We start from the raw sequence: 19961 nt of genomic DNA, 5'->3' as shown, positions 1-19961 counted from the left end.
ATACAAGTGCTTAAAAGGAGATTCATTATAATAGGTTCTGATAATAATATCTATATCTCACTAATTATAATAATAATAATACCTGGAGTTCCCTTCATGGCACATTTTTTCAAAATATGCATTTGAAAATTATATTCATTCTATTGATAAGGAATAGAAAATGTGTTGCGGTATGTCTATCATGTCTCCTAATTCCATTCAAGATAAGACTTCTCTAATTAGCTTCATAAGGAGACTCTGTACCCTGTCTCCGGGGCATTCCAAGGCGTTCGCCTTGATCGATAATTCCAAGAACTGTTATATACAACCCACTCATATTTCTCTGATACAGCAGAAAAATTCACCCAGTCACTGGGTCACAGCACCAGTTAGTGAATGACAGTTTTAGAATAGCTACTGGGTGTAAATTTTAAGGTGCATATTCTACCAATGCCCATGGCACGGGCTTGGGATTTCGTATGACTTTGGCCATCCTGCTTTAGTGTCCTAGACGGAGAGGACAGTTTATAATCAGTAAACCTACTGGAACAGGACTGCAGAATGGCTCACTGCACTGAGATGTTTGCCCTGGTTTTACCCCAGTAACAATGTCCTTGTGGGAACCTCTCTCCCTCGACCAGACCAACTTCCTGTCTCCAGATGTGGCAGGATCCAAACGCTGACCATGCTTTGGGAGGGGGTTTTACAGCAAACTCATAACATGACCTGGGTTTTGTGTGGAGCTCGAGGCTGGAAGGGTGCCTCACTCAGTGCCTGCTTCCTTCTTACCCTGTTCAAACTCCCTGGTACTGTTTACGCCCATGTTTCTCTTCCTCATGGACGTTCCTGGAAAAGCTGGAAGTGTGAATTTCCACTTTTGGTTTCCTCTTTCTGCTTCTGTCTGCCATACAAAGCTCAGTGCCTTGCACAAAGTTGGGTACTATTTAAATACCTGCTAAACATTAATAATTAGTATTCTAAGACCATTTATCTTGTTAATATATTTTAATTTATTTGCTATTAAATGCATACTTAAAATTTCCTCTAGGTCCAATATTTTCAAATGATCTATTTCAGGACTAACATTCATTCATTTTCTTGGTTCAAAATGCACTTACAAAAATGATCACAAGATCCAAGACACAAAGGGATATGGGTAAACACTGTTCCACTGGATGTTGTCTACAGTAGCGAAATAATTCACAGGATTAGCAGTCTTGTATATAACACTGTACGGTTCCAATAGTCAGAGCAGTTAATGCTCTGTGTCAAGGGCAATGTGACACGGAAAAGCTTGTTCATATCGTCCATTAGGGACAGGTTCCTCTTTCAAATGAATGTGTAAATCTTAGTGAAGTCAGTGAGGGTGAACATTTAAGTGGTTCTCCTTTCTCATTTTCTAAAAAGTATATTTGACTACAAATAAAATACACCACGGGGGAGCGGATGTGAGCTGAGAGGAAGTGGGGACCAAGCTCCCATACATCTTCTTTGTGCTTATTAAACTTGGTATTTGCTGGACAACGATCATTCTTTTTTGTGTGTGTGTGAGAAATGTCCCCCTGTCCCCCTTGCCCCCCCCATCATTTCTTTAAAGGCAGTCTTTGGATAAAGTGTCACAATAGTTTTATGTGTCTGTCATGGTAAGAAGTTGGAATAATATTCCTTTTGGTAGGATCCAGGATTATAATTCAAAATAGGTGTTTCGAGACATCACAAGTCTGGGTAAGTTTAGCAAGGCTGGTGAACTTGTACGTCCCTGCACCTTCTGGTTGTCCTTTCATGGTTCAATGTGCATCCTGTGCACTTGACCTTTCTTGAGAAGGAGTCTACTGCTAAATCCAGTTATCCAGAGTCTGAGTATTGCCACATGGATACACATACACACACACACACACACACACACACACACACACACATACACACACATGGAGATTTCTTATTATATACCTCAATACTTTCTTTTACACAAATTTAGTAGATCCATAAACCAAAACAAAACAATTCACATTCTAAACATAATAGAACCAAAAGTATCACTAACAAATCCTATTCATCAGTAGAGATTTATTTGGGGCATGCTATGGCACAAGAAAAATATTTTTTAAAAACAAAATGAGGAGTTCCTATGTGTCCCAGTGGTAACAAACCCGACTAGTATCCATGAGGATGCAGGTTCAATCCCTGGCCTTGCTCAGTGGGTTAAGGATCTGGTGTTGCCGTGAGCTGTGGTCAAGGTCGCAGATGCTGCTCGGATCTTGTGTGGCTATGACTGCGGCAGTGGCTCTGATTCAACCCCTAGCCTGGGAACTTCCGTATGTCGTAGGTATGGCCCTGCAAAGCAAAAAAAAAAAAAAATAGCCTAAAACAAAATGAAAATTCCTGCTGTAACTGAATAAAAAATCAAACTTACATTTGCATAGGGTACTAAAGTACTCTTTCAGACATAAATTTCTACATTTTGCACATACATTTTAAAACCATTATACTAGTCAGTGACCAAAAACCTACTGACACACCTAAACAGAAACAACTTTCCCTCACACACGAAACTCTCCAGCGCCCTGAGATAGAGTAGACTTTTATTAATAAAGGGAAAGCTTTCAGCTACAGAGCTGTGGCTATGGCTGAATTTCAGTTTTATCAGGAGCCGACTCTTTAAATAGCAGCTGATGGACTAACAGGATCTTCTCACTGGATCCTTTTCTGAATCTCTTTCCTGTGTCTCTGGCTCTCTACTGTAACCATACCCCTTGCATGACGTATCCAGTGCAGAGACACATGGAATATGGGAGCCATAACAAAGTCCATCAACCTTTTCCTTCAGCACCGCATGCCCGGTAGGGGGACAAGAAAACAAACCAACAAACAACGCTGAGGAGTACGGGGCCAACCAGCTCCTAAGACCCATCCTCTCCACTTAACACTGGCAAAAACAATCAGGATCAAAGCTCCAGCAGCCGGTCCTCCAACCCCACGTAACCCGAAAGCTGTGCACAATGGAGGAAACTCAAGGAAATGCCTGCCTTGTGACATCGCAGTTACAGTCTGGGAGGTCTGCATCCGCACAGCCGTCCTCGGCCATCCTTGGGGCACACGGGTCTTCCGCCACCACCATCAAGGTTCCGCTTGCAAAAGTTGGGTTTGCAGAGCAAAAGGCTAAATCCTGCGTGGGGATGAACGTTCCCCCCGTCTGTGTATGGAAGTATGAAAATGCTCACTCCAGACAAATGTTGGTAAGTCTCTCTGCCTGATAATATGACACTGAGCAGTGAGTGACAAGTGGTCATGTTTCTAAATAAAACCTACATTCATTAACATGTGGCAGGCTTGATCCCTGGAATGTAGGCCACGAGTGTAAGAAGGCAAAAGGCTCAGTGTAATCTGCAAGGAGGCGGAGGCTCCAGGTCTAAAGAAAGAAGGGTCTCAAAAATAAGGCCGGCTGCAGACACTCTGCCATTCTGCATTCTGGAAGGACCTTTGACTTTCCTTGCAGGCTGTCTGTTAAGTTGGAAAGGACACTTGACAAGCCTCATGACCCAAATGCAAACAAGCAAAACCTCCACAAGTACAGCACACTGGAGCAGCAAAAAGGAGCAACTTCTTTTTTGAAGAGTGTGATTTGCCAGCTAAGTGGTGTAAGTAGGAGTTTCAGGGGCTTGGGGGAAAGGCGGCTTGGAAAAGATATTCTGTGGGAAAGTGCTTGGTTTTCACTTTTGAACAGACTATTTAAGCATGAAAAGTAATGGAGAAATACTATTCTCCCCTTATATAAACCAGTGTCCTTTTAAAAATAATGATATAAAGTGACAAAAATAACACGCTCATTTTACGGTAATTTAAAAAAGTATCTGTTCATTGCTTGGTGAAATCCCAGACAACTTTTTTTTTTCCCTTATGTGAATTTCAAGAGTTCCTAAATTTTCTGCACTGATTCTATATTAATTTCCTAATTTAAGCTCTTAAAGAAAATAAGTTCCCAAATTATTCATCACAAGTCACTTAATAAAATATGACTAGTACTGTCTGTTTTTAAATCCTTTTTTGGATTTTTAAAATACATACACACAAATAAATTACAAATATATAAACAGATAATGAGCATTTGCTAATTTTCTTTAAAAAAGCTAATATGATGAATTATAACTAAACCAAAACAAAGCATTTGGTTCTGTTTGTATGAGTTGATTACTTTTAAAATAGCAATACATTTTCTTTATAAAAGAAAAAAATCTGTATTTTACATTTAAAAAAATTCCAGGAAACTTAGTTATAGATAAAATCATTTTTAAAATCTTGCTACTTAGAGCTTATACTATTGTGAATTCTTTATAAAACAACCATTCCACTGATGTATTATTTATAACAATCAGGAATATAAACATGCAAATTTGGTTAAAGGAATACGTATAGTTGCTCAATAGCAGGCAAATTTATTTTTTCTTGATTGTGACTAACATTTTTTAAAAACTCTGGAATCTTTAAATTTTTTTTATTGCCATTATTTCCTAAGTTTAATTCCGTTTTACTTTGTTTAGTTTTTCCCATGGGTTAATTTTTTCCCCCATGTTCATTATCCTTAGCACGGTATATTTATTCCATTGAACTAAATATATGGCAGGACTTGAAAGATACAATTATTATAGTAGCAAAAAATGGCAATAACATCATTTTCCATCAATAGGGAAAATATTGGATAAATCATGTTATACAGCATTTTATACTATACATAGTTCTTATTAGAGATGTGGCAGTTATTTTAATGAACATTTTGAAAATGAGGAATCTGGGGCTCAGAGAGGTTTATACAGTAAGCCCTAGGTCACCCAGCCAGAACAAGGTGAAGTCAATCAAGGACTCATGATTACTTTTGTGTCACTTCCAGGCTTGGTGCAACAAACCATTCCTGACTCTGGCCTGGCTTTTTGGAATGGATCACCATCAGGTAACACCAGCCACGCCACTCCAGGAATTAAGTTTTCTGTTCCTCTAGTTTGGGCAGAACTCCCATGAGACTGAAATGCCTCCTGAGGGCAGCTGCTACAACCTTGCAAAGCCTCCCCCGTGCTGCACAAGTTTCTAAACTCCCTCTGGGATGAGAGGTGACATTTATCACACACTTCACTGTGCTAAGTGATAAAATAGCAACCGCCTCATTGAATCTTCCTGATAACCTTTTATATCATGTCATTGAGGCACTAGGAAGATAGTAACTTGCCTAAAATCACAAGTGCAGGTGAAGCAGAAATACCTTGTCATTCAGGCATATGAAGCCCCAGGCTCAGGCTCTGCTATACTCTTATATGCAGGTGGGGTGCTTTTCCTCCTATGTCCCAGAATGAGACACTCAACACATACTGGAGCGACCGTTAGATGCAAAACCACGTTAAGTTCTGGGATTACTGTGGTGACCAAGTTAGATACACTTGCATTTCAGGAAAGAAACCTGGAATAATCTGTCACACGAGGTATTTATTACAGTCAAGGGAAATGCTACGGACTCTGGCAGAAAGCCTGCTGAGCAGATAAGAAGAATCTGATCTCATCTGGAGAAAAGGAAGAGCGTAAAGAAGATTTAAGGTCTGGCCTGGCCAGAGGGAGGAGAGAGAGCAGGAAGATGCAACAGAAAAAGGAAGGCCCTGACAGGAGGGGCCCCGTGTATCCTCACTTTGCAGCCTTATTTGGTTAGAAGCCATTTTCTTTTTCAGCTTCACTTCCCCCAGGAGGGGCGGTGTGTGAACTACGGCTGCCACCTGTTTGGGTAATAAAATGTTCCTGGGACCCATCGCACTTCTTCACATACTGTCTCAGGCTGCTTTTGTGATGCAAGGGCAGAGAGCTTTGTCAGGGACTGTCAGCCCACAAAGCCTAGAATGTTTACTATACGGCCCTAAGCAGAAGGCTTGCCAACGTCTGCCCTGCAGCAACATGCAGGACAAGTGCTTCATACACAGGAGGCATTCGACAGTTTAAAAAAAATTATATTTGCTTTTACTTCTATATAATGTTTAAGGGAATAATAATACAACACAGATTTTTAAAAAACTAGCCACCAAGGACCACACACTGTATGATTCTATGTGTATGAACTGTCCAGAACAGGTACTCTAAACAGGTAGGAAATGGATTAGTAGTTGCCTGGGACTGGCGGAAGGAAGGACAGAGGGGAAAAAAGGTGACTGAAGTTTTTATTTGGGGTTGATGAAAATGTTTTAAAATTGATGATGGGGATGGATGCACAGCTTTGTAAATACACTAAAAATCACTGAATTGTGTACTTTTGACAGATGAATTGTACAGTATGTGAATTATATCCCAATAAAGCTGTTATTAAAAAAAAACCCAGATAATGAACATGTGCTTTGTTTTTGGCGATGGGTTTTTAGGTTTGGTACAGGGGAGAAGAATATCCTTTTATTAGAGACACTAGTTCAATTAAAAGAGAAAAGGCATTACAACAGAGCAAACATCCTGAGTCTGATCTTCCTAGATATCAAGAGGGGAAATATTTAATAATGCAGTCTCTATTATTGGAAGCTCTGAACAACTAATGCTAAGAGGCATTTTCTATTAGTCCTACCTAGGCTGTGGAGAAATTGCTGTGTGGGTTTTTGCACAGGGTTCACTGATAAAATGAGAGTCAGCATCCTTGAAGACAGTTTTACAGAAATTACAGTTACACCAATGACTGTTTCTTTGATTTTTGGAGGTCTTTGTTTGTTTGTTTTTTTCAGCTGCCCCCATGGCATATAGAAGTTCCTGAGCCAGGGACTGAATCCGAGCTGGAGCTGTGACCTGCACCACAGATGCAGCAACACTGGATCCTTAACCCACTACCCTGGGCTGGGGATCGAACAGGCACCTCCACAGAGACAGGCCGGATCATTAACCCGCTGCACCACAGTGGAAACTCCCAATGACTCTTTCTTATGCTGACTCTTAACGAAAGCCAAAGGCTCAGAAATGCTTGTAGTTGCCCAGGCCAGCAGTGACCAGAACTTTCTGGGATGATGAAAATGGTCTGTGTCTGTGGTATCTCGTCAGGTAGCTGCTATTATCAAGTGGTTCCTGAACACTGGAAATGTGCCTCGTACAAGGGACTATAACGAAAATTAAACTCTCATTTAATGGTATACCATTTTAACGAATTTAAACCGCCACAGGGAGCTAATGACTGCTATGCTGGACTGAACAGTTCTAGAAGGCATATTAGAACATTCTCCATTACGCTCCATTATAATTATCCATTATAATGGGGCAAAAGTTTTTGTTACCCTAAAAAGCTGATAATGCTGAATGACAGTTTAAGAAAGTCAATGCAAAACACATCTACTTTGTACTTAGAATAGCCTAAGCTAGTCCACAGAGGAAACTGACGCAAAATTATGCATTCTATTTGTATATAACAGGTTAGTATCAGTGAATCTTTCCTCCCTCCCTCCCTCCCTCTCTCTCTCTTTCTTTCTCTCACTCTCTCTTTCTTTCTTTCTTCTTCTTCTCTCTCTCTCTCTTCCTTCCTTTCTTTCTTTCCTTTCTTTCTTCCCATATTTTTGTTAGCTGGGAAGCTGTTCACCTGAAAATACGATCATCCTCAAAAATAACCTTCCCATTCCCACAAGAGCACCAAAACTGAAATATCAGAAGGCATCAGTTAGGTTCTGCTTTACTAAATCAATGCTTTTTTTAAAAAAAAAAAAAAAAACACTTTGGAAAAGGGAAGAGTAGTGAGTAAGACTGACTCATAGAAAGTTAATATTTCATCTCGCAGGTCAGCGCTGAAGATGGGTGTGGGAGATGGTCAGCTAGCCCGCGCACTAGCCAAGCGCTGAAAACCCAAAAAATGGAAAGCTAATGTGTGATGGCTGAATGCCATTTAGGAGAAGCTTCAAGGAATTATGAATCCAGTGTGATATTAAATCCCAGGACAAATTAATGGTCAACGTGTCATCTGATTTATGTTGGAAGGAGATAATTAGAAATGGACAATATTACATCTGTGAATGATGAGACTCTAGAAAAGTAGAAACATACGAGCGTCTTAGTGACTAATGTGCAAGCCTTTGCATCCCATATTTAATTGATTCAAATTTACTAATGTGTCTTTGGAAACATAAACTCAACAACATCTAAAAAATTCTTGACTGAAAAACCTGACAGAAATGTTATAAACATGACTTTGAGGAGGAAACACCTAACTTCTTTTCTGTATCGTTGTGTGTTGCCGGGCATATATGATTATATTATATTGAATTAAATGTAAAACATTATGACCTAGTGCAACCCCATATTCCACACCACCGGACCACTGAAATTTAGAAAAGAATATTACCTAGTTTAACTGGATTACCCAGCAGTGCCAGCCAATCCATGAGTCATAATCTGACCAAAAAAAAAAAACAAAAACAAAAAAAAAAACAAAAACAAAAAACCCAGGGATGTTTACCAAGTGGGCAGCTTCCCGCAGAAGGGTATTTATAGCACAAAGGGCTTCAGTTCCTCCCTCTGAAATAAGATTTGGTTATCAGTGACTGAGGAGTGAGGATAAACCTAGCACTGGGATTCTAAAACCTACATTTGGAGTTCCCGTTGTGGCTCAGTGGTTAATGAGTCCGACTAGGAACCATGAAGTTGCGGGTTCGATCCCTGGCCTTGCTCGGTGGCTTAAGGATCCGGTGTTGCCGTGAGCTGTAGTGTAGGTCACAGAAGCAGCTCGGATCTGGCGTTGCTGCGGCTCTGACCTAGGCCGGTGGCTACAGCTCCGATTTGACCCCTAGCCTGGGAACCTCCATATGCCTCGGGTGCCTCCCTAAAAAGACAAATAAATAAATAAATAAAACCTACATTTGCCTAAATACTTAGGGTGGTTTAAGCTGAACCGTATGTTTCCATCTCTTGCAGTACTTTTACCAGGGCACTTAGTCCATCATTTTGCTTATTCTCTTTGCATGTCTGCATTCCCACCATGAACCCCTTGAAGAAAGGGGCCTCTGTTCTTGTGCCCCCAAATCTCTCACAGTTGCTCTCAGTATTTTACAAAGGACTGGGAAGTTACACTGAAGAAATAAATAACAGAACCTACTTTTCTTTTAATCGCATTCCCTAGAACAGGGACAGAGACGTCATACGGTTGGCAGGCGGGGGTGTGTGGAACCCCAGGGCATGGCCTGTGAAGTCGGAGATCAGAGACTCTGCCACTTGGTGTGCGAGTGACCTTGGGCAAGTCTGAGCCTCTCCTTCCGAATCTGGAAAGTAGGTATAATAATAATACCAACCTCAAAGGGTGTTGTGAATTGCACATGAGAGATGTATATGAAGCCTGTAGCATGGCTGTTGGTGCAAACTAAGTGTTCAATAAGTGTTAATTTACAGCCCGGCTGTTAAACATTTAAAAAATTTGTAGGGATGAACATATACACACTACTACCAATAAAAGAGATAATCAACAAATACCTACTCTATAGCACAGGGAACTCTACTCAATATTCTATAATAACCTATGTGGGAAAAATGAAAAAGAATGGACCTATATACATGTATAACTGAATCACTTGGCTGTACACCTGAAGCTGAAAAAGAATGGATCTATATACATATATAACTGAATTACTTTGCTATACACCTGAAGCAACACTGCAAATCAACTATACTTCAATGTAAAATGAAAACTAAATGTAAAAAATTGGCAAACATGTACTCCATCTTTGTTTCATTATTACTAAAATAAATTATAACTCACCTTCTTAAATTAGACCCACTTTGATAACTTCCTTCTAGAAAAAAAATACACTAAATATTTTCAAAATCAACATATGGAGATGCCATGCCCACATGCAGTTTTTGTGGGCACCGAGTATTCAAAAGGCACTATTTCATGTCCCTCTTTCATGCAGCATGCTAAGGAGAAGAGCCCAGATTTTCAAAAAAGCCTATTTGGGGATAGCTCCAAAGTGGCTGGGATTCCGAAGTATTCCAACTCTCCTAACTGCCACAGAGAAGACTATCTATTCAAACATTTAAGGATTCATTCACACGTTCATTCAAATACTTGCTGAGCTCAAACTGGGTTCAGGCACTGTTCTTGGAGCTTGTGATACACACCGAATAGAACGGACCCCTGCCTTCATGGAGGCCATCCCAGCATGAAGCAGAGTTCCTCTCAAGTAAAGCATCTACTTAGTTCTTTCTTTTTTATATCAAATAACGCCATGCCTAATTCAATCACATCAGGCTTTCTACTGATAGTAAAGACCCTTAGATACTGTTTCTTTTTGACTTTCATCCCTTTTGCTCACTTCTAGAACAGAAACTGAATGTAACATTCCTCTCAGATACAAGGCAGACACTTACAGTTATCACTAAAGCAAAGTAAAAAGTTACAGTAATGCAGCAGATTCTTTTTACAACTAAGCAGAGGGGTGATAATTCGCTTTATTGCCACACTTGCCACACCTTTCCAATCATAAATATAGTAGCAACATGATTATATATATGTGTGTATATGAATATGAATGTGTGTGTACACACACACACACACACACACACACGTATTTTGCCAGTTCAGAAAAACACACTCTCCACAGTTACTGGTCAGTAGTTTCAACTTCTTCCCTCTAGGAAATTGAATACCATGAAGCCCCCAAACAAAGAATTTTCTCTTGGGAGTGGAGTTTGGATATGATTTTCTTTCTTTTGGTCAAATGCGAACACCACTAAGTTTGTGAAATAAGGAGAATTTTAAAGTTAATGAAAGTGACATTTATGAGATGAGCATGAGCTAAAACGGTGGGATAAAGAACTCGGAGATTTACTGGATTATCTTTAGCTGAAATGGAAGGTGGACCGAATGCTTTGAGAGTCTGCACACGTGTCCTATTGACCAGGGTCCTTTGTACCTGGCTGCCATGAGGTCCAGGAGATGCTGCCACCGGTCATTGATCTTCCCGAGCTTGTATTCAATCTCAGAGGCTTTGCTTTCGTGGCTGGCTCGAGCAAGTCGCTCTCCCATTTGCTGGAGCTGTATTTTGTTCTCTTGGGCAATAGCAATTTCCTCTTGATAATCCTGGGTAATAAGTAGCAATCGGAGAAGTCAGAAAGCATATTCTTGATGCATTTAGTCGGGCTGTAGTTGAAACATGATAATTACAGTTTTCCACTGTGTGGAAATAGTTCAGGCATAAGGAACACTGTGTGACTATCAGCCCAACTGCACAAGAATTAGTCGTACCCAGTGTTTTCGGTATGGAGGCAAAGTCCAATTAACTTTTCATATAGACGTTCTTAAAGGGAGGGGGGGGCGAGTGCTTTCTATTTACTTAACGTTGACCTGAAAACACCCAATAAACGTATACATAGGAACAAAAGGCAAAACTTGAAGGATTCTAGCACTGGGAAGTAATCCCTTATTGCTGACTCACCAATCAGATGTTATATTTCGAATCAATCCTCATACAAATAGCTGCCAAGAGGCTAACGTATATATACATTCATATATAATGCATATATGTATGCGTGTGTTAATTGTTATTTGTGCAGAATGTTTTAAAAGGGTGCTTTCACTTTAAAGAGATGTCCTCTTTACAATACCAATATTTTACAACACATAAATCATTGGCAAATTAACTCTCAAGAATAATAACCATTAGGCTTAGAGGATCAGCGGGTTTCAAATCTTCTTCATTTACCCAGATTCTGAAGTAGGTCCTCTTAAGTATTGCTTTAGGTAAGGACAACAGGCTCTCAATATGGTTTATTTGCAAGAGATAGGGCACTGAACAGTAGGATTTAAATGATGATGAAAGGACATCTCACTTTGAACTTTACTTGCCCCCTCCCCCGCCACCTCCCTTAGCCTCTGGACCAATGATCTTTTTTCTTTCAGTGTCAGGATCCAAACTTTAGAATCAACTTTTCCATTTCAGGCTTAAGCTCCTATTAGGCAACAAATATTTTCTCAGCAAAATAATATACCAAGACAGGTATTGCAGGCATATGGATATTGTAAGCATCCCTTGCTCTAAAGTTATCTTGGTAACAAGAGTTACCTAAGCAAATAAGGCCCCCAAAGAATGGGCGGAGCCAGTGAAATTTTACTGTCACAGTATTGAGTCCCTCCTCAGGCCCAGCACCCCACCTACTCTCTTTTCAGTGTTACTTCAACCTCATGGGAGTCAAAGACCAATACATGCATATGCTTATTCATAGTTATAAGTCACTACCACTTTGAGATGATTTTACTGAGAAATGTTTATTTCAAGGAAATTACTCCAAGTCTAAAATAGTACTTATAGTCAAATAATCCTCTCGGGTTGTGTTTAAAGTAAAATGTCTTTGAGTGTTAATGCCAGTAGGGACCAATATCGTGGTCACAGTCTGTTTATTAATTACTTTTATCTAAGTTGTCAGAGTTACCAAGCCTCCAGGTCATTTTTCTTTACAAAAGAGACACCACATGGGGCCAGCTCATAAAGGCTTTTTAAAGTCTACAACTTTTTGGAGTTCCCGTGGTGGCTCAGTGGTTAACGAATCCGACTAGGAACCGTGAAGTTGTAGGTTCGATCCCTGGCCTTGCTCAGTGGGTTAGGGATCCGGCGTTGCCATGAGCTGTGGTGTAGGTTGCAGACACAGCTCGGATCCCATGTTGCTGTAGCTCTGGCGTAGGCCGGTGGCTACAGCTCCAATTTGACCCCTAGTCTGGGAACCTCCACGTGCCACGGGAGCGGCCCAAGAAAAATGCAAAAAGACAAAAAAAAAAAAAGTCTACAACTTTTTACCCAAAGAGCTTTTTATACAACTATTTATACAAAATAGTAATAGTTAGTATTTTAAAAATTATTCCTAACATTGTACCAAATATTGTAACAAAATTATCTGTGTGTCAAGCTAAAGTTTTTTTTAAATTTCAACTTATGACTGTATTGTGTCCAAGAGAGTTTTTTTGCATACCTCCAAAATACGCATCTTTAATTTCATGACAAAAATCAGTGGGAGTATAAATACATTTAACCAAAACTTATTCTATAGGAAACTTCACTGTAACACCTATTACACACTAATCATGTCTAGTAGAGCATTTTCTGATACCCAGAAACTAGCAAAGTGCAGAGCTGGGAGCAGATGCGAAAATGAAATCTGTAACATCTCAGTCCACATTTGAAAGGTTTACAATATCAACTATACTAATGCTGGCTTAGAACTTGCACTTTTAAGTGGAAACCTATAACGTTATTAATATTACATGTGGGCTTTGGAGTTTTTATTTTTCTCTCCATGGATGTGCATGGACAAAGAAAACTTTTCCTAATAATTATTTATCTTTCTTTTCAGAATGAATGAAGCTATAATTCATTTATTCAATAAATAATGACTGAGTCAGGCATTGCTCTGGGTACAGGAGATACAGGAATGTAAAAAATAGACGAAGTCCCTGTTCCACGAAGCTTACAGTTCAGTGGGGCTTTCACTCTAAGACAGACAATAAATGAGTAAATTGGGAAAATGCATTATATGTCACTGGTGATACGCACTTAGGAGACATATAAAATTTAAATGATTAATTGTTCAAAAGCAGTGTGGAAACATCACTGAAATCATCAAAACCATTTTTTATTTTTATTTATTTATTTATTTTTGCTTTTTACGGCTGCACCTGTGGCATGTGGAAGTTCTCAGACTAGGGGTCTAACTGGAGCTATGCCTGGCCTATGCCAGAGCCACAGCAACACAGGATCTGAGGCAGGCTGGTGACCTACACCACAGCTCCAGGTAATGCTGGATCCTTAACCCACTGAGCGAGTCCAGGGATAGAACCTATATCCTCACAACTCCCTCAAAACCATTTTTAAATGCTCGTAAATCTGATAAGTCCTACATAGACATGAAAAACATTCTGGATCCATATGCACATATAAAATAACTTAATAATAATATATAACTTGAAAATACTACAAAGCTAAAATTCTAGGAAAGTCTTACTTCCTCTATGAATCATTTTTTATAGAGAAAATGTCAGTTTAATCAAGTCTAGGAATTTTTTCTTTTAGTTCTTCTCTAGTGATTTCACCTCTTTAAAAACAACAGTAAAGGGAGTTCCTGTCATGTCTCAGTGGTTAGTGAACCTGACTAGCATCCATGAGGAAGCGGGTTCGATCCCTGGCCTCACTCAGTGGGTTAAGGATCCAGCATTGCCATGAGCTGTGGTGTAGGTTTCAGATGCGGCTTGGATCCCACGTTGCTGTGGCTGTGGTGTAGGCTGGTGGCTACAGCTCCAATTCGACCCCTAACCTGGGAACCTCCATATGTCACAGGTGCAACCCTAAAAAGACAAAAAATAAAAAAATTTAAAAAATAAAAACAAACAGTAAATCAATTACAATTAAAAAAAAGAAAGGAAACTAATACACATTAATCATCCCTCCTTAGCAGGCAGGGATGATTAGCAGGTAGATAAGATCCAAAAATACTGCACATCTTCTATCAGCAGGTACTCCATTTCATCACAAATCGAAAAAATATTCATATCTTTTGTATGTAAAGGAGCCACCTCCAGGCAAGTTTATTTTATATGTAAAGCGTGATCTTTCATCGGGGAAGTAATTAGGGGTATTGCATCTCTGTACCTGTTAAAGAACGCCCAAGCATTATGAAGAGTAAAACCCGGGTAGCCACGTATCCCATACCTTCCTGAGCTTCTCAATCATGTCTTCAATGAGGATGTCTCCATTCTGAGAAACCTTGCTTTCCATCTGAGTCAACCATTCGCAAAGCTCCTTGTTCTTTTCACTGAAGACGGCCCATTCATTCAATCTCTCACTTACTTGCTGCCGCCTTAAGGAGAGCTGAGAAGTTTAAAATGGGACAAAATGCAAAAGGATAATCAGAGCGGAACTCATACCCCGAGAAAAAGAGCAAAAAACGCTGCCGGGTGGACAAGAGGCGCAGCAATTGTGCATCGTTTCAGGCCCTTGCGCCCCAGGACCAGTCCCAGGAGCTCTGCTCTAGCCTAGCACACTTCCCAACCAGCCCCTGCTGTTAAGTGGGAGCAGGGGACCCTGCACCCTGTACATCCCTCCTGAAGAGCCACACATATGTCCACCTGCTAAGCTTGAACAATCCAGCTGAACAATCCAGCTTTGTGATTTCTTGCAGCTATGATATTGGGATCACTGAATGTACATTTAATGAAAAAGAAAGAAGTAGGAAAGAAAAGAAGGAAAAGGCAAAGGAGGAAGGAAAAGGGGCAGAAAAAAGAAAGGGAGGAAAGAAAGGCATGAGGAGGAAGAAAAAGGGCAAAAGAAAGAAAGAAAAAAGAAAAAAAGAAAGAAAAATGGGGAAGGAAGGAAAGAAAGATGGGGAGTTAATTGAGAGTCAGGTGTCTGCAGAGAGTAGAGGGAGGGGAAGAGGCGCAATTCCTGATCAGCTCTCTCCTGACCACTTTACTCTGAGTAAGTTCTTTTATTTCCCTGCTTATTTTCTTTCTTTTCAAATTTATTTATCTTTGTTTCTTTCTTCTTCCTTTTTTTTTTTGCATAACAGCTTTATTGAGATGTAGTTTTCATGCCGTACAATTTATTTGTTCAAAGTGTACAATTCAGTTTTTTGGTATATTAGCAGAGTCTTACAATCACTATCACAGTCAAAATTATAACATTTGCAACAATACCCCCCCAGCCCCCCCCCAAAACCCTGTATGCATCAGCACTCACTCTCTTGCCTACCCCTGCATCTTCCTTCCAACCTTAATCTACTTTCTATCTCTATGGATTTGTCTATTCTGGACATTTCACATAAATGGAACCATTCAGTATGTGGTCTTTTGTGATTGGCTCCTTTCACATAGCATGTTTTTAAGGTTCATCCATGTTGTAACATGTATCTCTACTTTTTATTACTGAATATATCTTTTCATATGCATATACCACATTTTAATTATAAATTCATCTGCTGAGGGACATTTGTGTCTACTTTTTGGCTGTTAAGAATAATGTTGCTATGCTATTCACAATTGCCAGGACATGGAAACAACCTAAATGTCATATGAATGGATTAAGAATATGTGGTACACATACACAGTGGAATACTACTCAGCCATTAAAAAGAATGAAATAAGGCCATTCACAGCAACATGGCTACAACTAGAGATTTTCATACTAAGTGAAGTCAGTCAGAAAGACATATACCATGGTATCACTTATATGTAGAATCTAAAATATGGCACAAATGAACCTATGTACCAAAGAAACACAGACTTGGAGAACAGACTTGTGGTTGCTAAGGGGGAGGGGGGAAGAAAGTGGGATGGACTGGCTATTTGGGGTTAGTAGATGCAAACTATTGCATTTAGAACGGATAAGCAATGAGGTCCTCCTGTATAGCACAGGGAACTATATCCAATCTCCTGGGATAGAAATGATGGAAATGATGGAAAAGAATATAAAAAAGAATGTGTGTATATATATATGTGTGTATATACATATATTTAGTAGAGTCTTTGCTGTAGAGCAGAAATTGGCATAACACTGTAAATCAACTATATTTTAATAAAAAATCAATTAAAATTTTTAAAAATTAAAAAAAAGAATAGTGCCGCTAACATACAGTTGAGAACATGTGTTTGTGTGGACATATGTTTCACTTCTCTTGGGACACATACCCAGGAGCAGTCTTACTGGATTACATGGTAACACTACAGATTGTTTTCCAAAGTGCCTGCATTCCCACCAACAGCAGGGTTCCAATTTCTTCACTTCGTACAAAAACCTATTATTATCCGTCTTTTTGTTTTGTTTTGTTTTTCTTTTTGGGCCCACGCCTATGGCATATGGAAGTTCCCAGGCTAGGGGTCCAATCAGAGCTGCAGCAGACGGCCTACACCATAGCCACAGCAACACGGGATCCAAGCCACATCTACGACTTAAGCCACCGCAGCTTGCAGTAATGCCAGATCCTTAACCCACTGAGCAAGGCTGGGGATCAAACTCGCATCCTCATGGATACTACGTCGAGTTCTTAACCTGCTGGGCCACAACGGGAACTCCTATCTGTCCTCCTGATTGTAGTCTCCTAGTGGATGTAAAGAGCTATCTCACTGGTTCCTATTTGCATTTCCCTGATGGCTAATGATGTTGAGAATCTTTTCATATTCTTGGCCAGTTGTCTGTTTTCTTTTGAGAACTACCTGGTCAAATCCCTTGCTGATTTCTTAATTGTGTTGTTTTAATTACTGAGTTTTAACAGTTCTTTATATGTTATAGAAGCAATGGGGCTGCTTTCTTATTTCTAGATCTTGAATAAGCCTTTTCAGAATTCTATAATTTTCTGACTTCATAATATCTGGTCTTTGCAGTGCTGGGTTGAGATACTGAGGAAGGTTTCTGGTTGAGCTACTGTGCAATGTGATTCACGGGGCAGGAAGATGATTCATTTTTGCAGACATTCTACTCAGTTGTGTTGATAAATCTAGACATTCTACCATTCATCCCATTGCATTAAACACTCCTCTCTCAATTTTCCTTTTTCCTTCAACATTTTATTATGAAAAACATCAGAGAGACAGAAAAATTGAAGCAATTGTGTGGTTAGCACCTGTGATCTATTTCCTAGCCTCTAAAATTGTTGACATTTTGCTATATTTTAATTTCATATATATATATATGCCTTTATCCATGGATCCATTTTACTCTTTAATGAACTTTGAATCAATTTCCTTTTTTAAATGAAAATATTTTAAAGGTGTTATACACTTCCTAGTTTGCAATTCTGCCCAGGGTTGGCTGTGCTAATGATCAGGTAAATAATATTCAAGATCCCACATGGCCCCAACTGTCTGTAATTCTACATCCAAGAAGAATTGGGAATTAGACTTTGAGCTCAGGGTACTCATGCCAGGGCCAGGCTTAGGCACGGGGAGCTGCCTAGTTCATGAGCCCCATAGCCTGCGATAGTTTTTTAAATGCCACTATTAGAAATTTCCTCTTTTGTGTCAATGTGATCTTTTAAAATAAAAGTTTATCTGGGTAGGGTGGCATTGATGGATCCATCAAGTATTTTTCCTTTAGTGTAATTCATTTTACCATTAATTTTTCTTTGAGGTAGAAAACTGCAGGCCAGCAGTGCATTTACTTGGGGTGGGTATTGATAGGAATAGGAAAGACTATGAAATCACTGCACCACTTTCCTCTCGATCTCTGACAGCACACAGTGTATTCTGATCCACTGGAATGAAAAGATTTTTTTTTTTTTGTCTTTTTGTCTTTTTAGGGCTGTACCCATGGCATATGGAGATTCCCAGGCTAGGGGTTGAATCGAAGCTACAGCTGCCCGCCTACGCCACAGCCACAGCCACAGCAACGCAGGATCTGAGCTGTGTCTGCGATCTACACTACAGCTCTTGGCAATGCTGGATCCTTAACCCACTGAGAGAGGCCAGGGATCGAACCCACAACCTCATGGTTACTAACTGGGTTTGTCAACCACTGAGCCACGACAGGAACTCCTGGAATGATAAGATTTTTGAATTTTCTGGTGGATGTGACCTTCCTTTTCATTCACAGAGCATCAGGGTCACGCTGGCTTTAAAATTCTGCTTCCATTGATGTCCAAGCTGAAACTACATTTTCATAGTTGAAATTGCCCAAAGCAACACTTTTCCAAGCAAAGGTTAGAAACCCTACTCTTCAGACTTCAGATGAACAGGTCTTGGTAAGCGGAGGGCCTGCCTCTAGGCTTCTTCCCCTAAATCTTGGCTATGAGCATGAGTAAATTCTAGGGCTTTTCCCAACAACATCTGCAGGGAAGATGACCTCAGAAAAATATTCTCTATTTCTCTGAAGGATAAGTATTATTACCCTTATTGCAGAGACAGGGAAAGAGAAGGCTAGCTAAATTTGGGGCATTTCTTTTTTTTTATTTTTTATTTTTTATTTTTTATTTTTTATTTTTGTCTTTCTGTCTTCTCTAGGGCCGTACCTGCAGCATATGGAGGTACTCAGGGTAGGGAATCTAATCGGAGCTGTAGCCACTGGCCTACGCCACAGCCACAGCAATGCAGATCCGAGCCACGTCTGCGACCTACACCACAACTCATGGCAATGCCAGATCCTTAACCCACTGAGCAAGGCCAGGGACTGAACCCGCAACCTCACAGTTCCTGGTCGGATTTGTTAACCATTGAGCCATGACGGGACCTCCTGGGGCATTTCTTTATAGTCAATACGAGATGAGTCTTGGATACAGGCTGCAATATAACATTATGATCAAATATCCAGAGGCAGCTTAGATTTAAAAACAGTCTCCATCACTTATTAATGACATGACCAGAGCGAGGTTACTCATCTTCTTTAAGCCTTACTTTTGTCATTTATAAAGTAATCCTTATAAACTAATCACAATTCATTACACAAAGCTTTGTTTTGCAGTAAACATGTTCCTACTATGTGCCAAGCATTGTCTTATGGACCAGAATACTGTAGGCTCATGATAGAATACAAACATGAAAAGAATTTAAGGAAGCGGCCAGTACCTCCTGAAGACTTAACAAATCTAGCCCTTAGTATACTCCTCCTACACTAGCACTTGTAGTTCCAGTACTCCTATACAAGACTACAGGGCATCATTTGAGTTTTAAATGTTTCTTTCTCACTGACACTCATGTATTGAGTATATCCACTAAGGAGCTTAAATATATATGTCCGGTTTATTTTCACACACCGTGAAAATGTTGCTTTCCTTTGCTTCTGGAGCGCAGGTGTTGAAAGAAGAACAGGTCGACCACAAGCTCTGGTTACAAGCTGGCGCCAAAAGCTTCTCAAAAGATGTAAATTCAAAATGCGGAGAGCCTTTTCCTTTTGGTTTGTGAAACTAATATTTAGGCGGCATGATAAGCGAACACGGCCATCCCTTTCTTGGGGTTTAGTCGAAACCCTCAAATTATTTATCAACTTAGCACATATTTATGTTTTCTCAAGGGTGTAAACACACTGCGCTGC

At 39.9% G+C, this 19961-nt stretch overlaps 1 protein-coding gene and 1 long non-coding RNA gene across 24 annotated transcripts in view; one reads left to right on the top strand and one right to left on the bottom strand.

The window, feature by feature from the left end:
* The window catches only part of SYNE1 (spectrin repeat containing nuclear envelope protein 1), a 486694-nt gene that overhangs the window by 47044 nt on the left and 419689 nt on the right, over window positions 1–19961 (bottom strand). For all 23 annotated transcript variants that reach the window (XM_085023506.1, XM_085023534.1, XM_085023521.1 and 20 more), the window contains 2 exons: window positions 14655–14813; window positions 10872–11038 (listed from right to left, as the gene is read on the bottom strand). In XM_085023506.1, coding sequence (XP_084879632.1) covers window positions 10872–11038; window positions 14655–14813 — 326 coding nt within the window. The remainder of the gene's footprint in view (window positions 1–10871; window positions 11039–14654; window positions 14814–19961) is intronic.
* On the top strand, window positions 3420–6320 carry LOC102163894 (uncharacterized). Its single transcript, XR_300629.4, has 3 exons — window positions 3420–3617; window positions 4865–4924; window positions 5417–6320. It is a non-coding gene; the product is annotated as an uncharacterized LOC102163894 (long non-coding RNA).

This window comes from Sus scrofa, chromosome 1, assembly GCF_054392235.1.
Source record: "Sus scrofa isolate SSC_HxYL_T2T_F1_AM1 chromosome 1, Sscrofa_HxYL_maternal_Yorkshire_Landrace_v2.0, whole genome shotgun sequence".
In the NCBI taxonomy this organism is placed as follows: Eukaryota; Metazoa; Chordata; class Mammalia; order Artiodactyla; family Suidae; genus Sus; species Sus scrofa.
The sequence above is the reverse complement of the archived record's forward strand: the minus strand, read 5'-3'. Positions and strand labels throughout refer to the sequence as shown.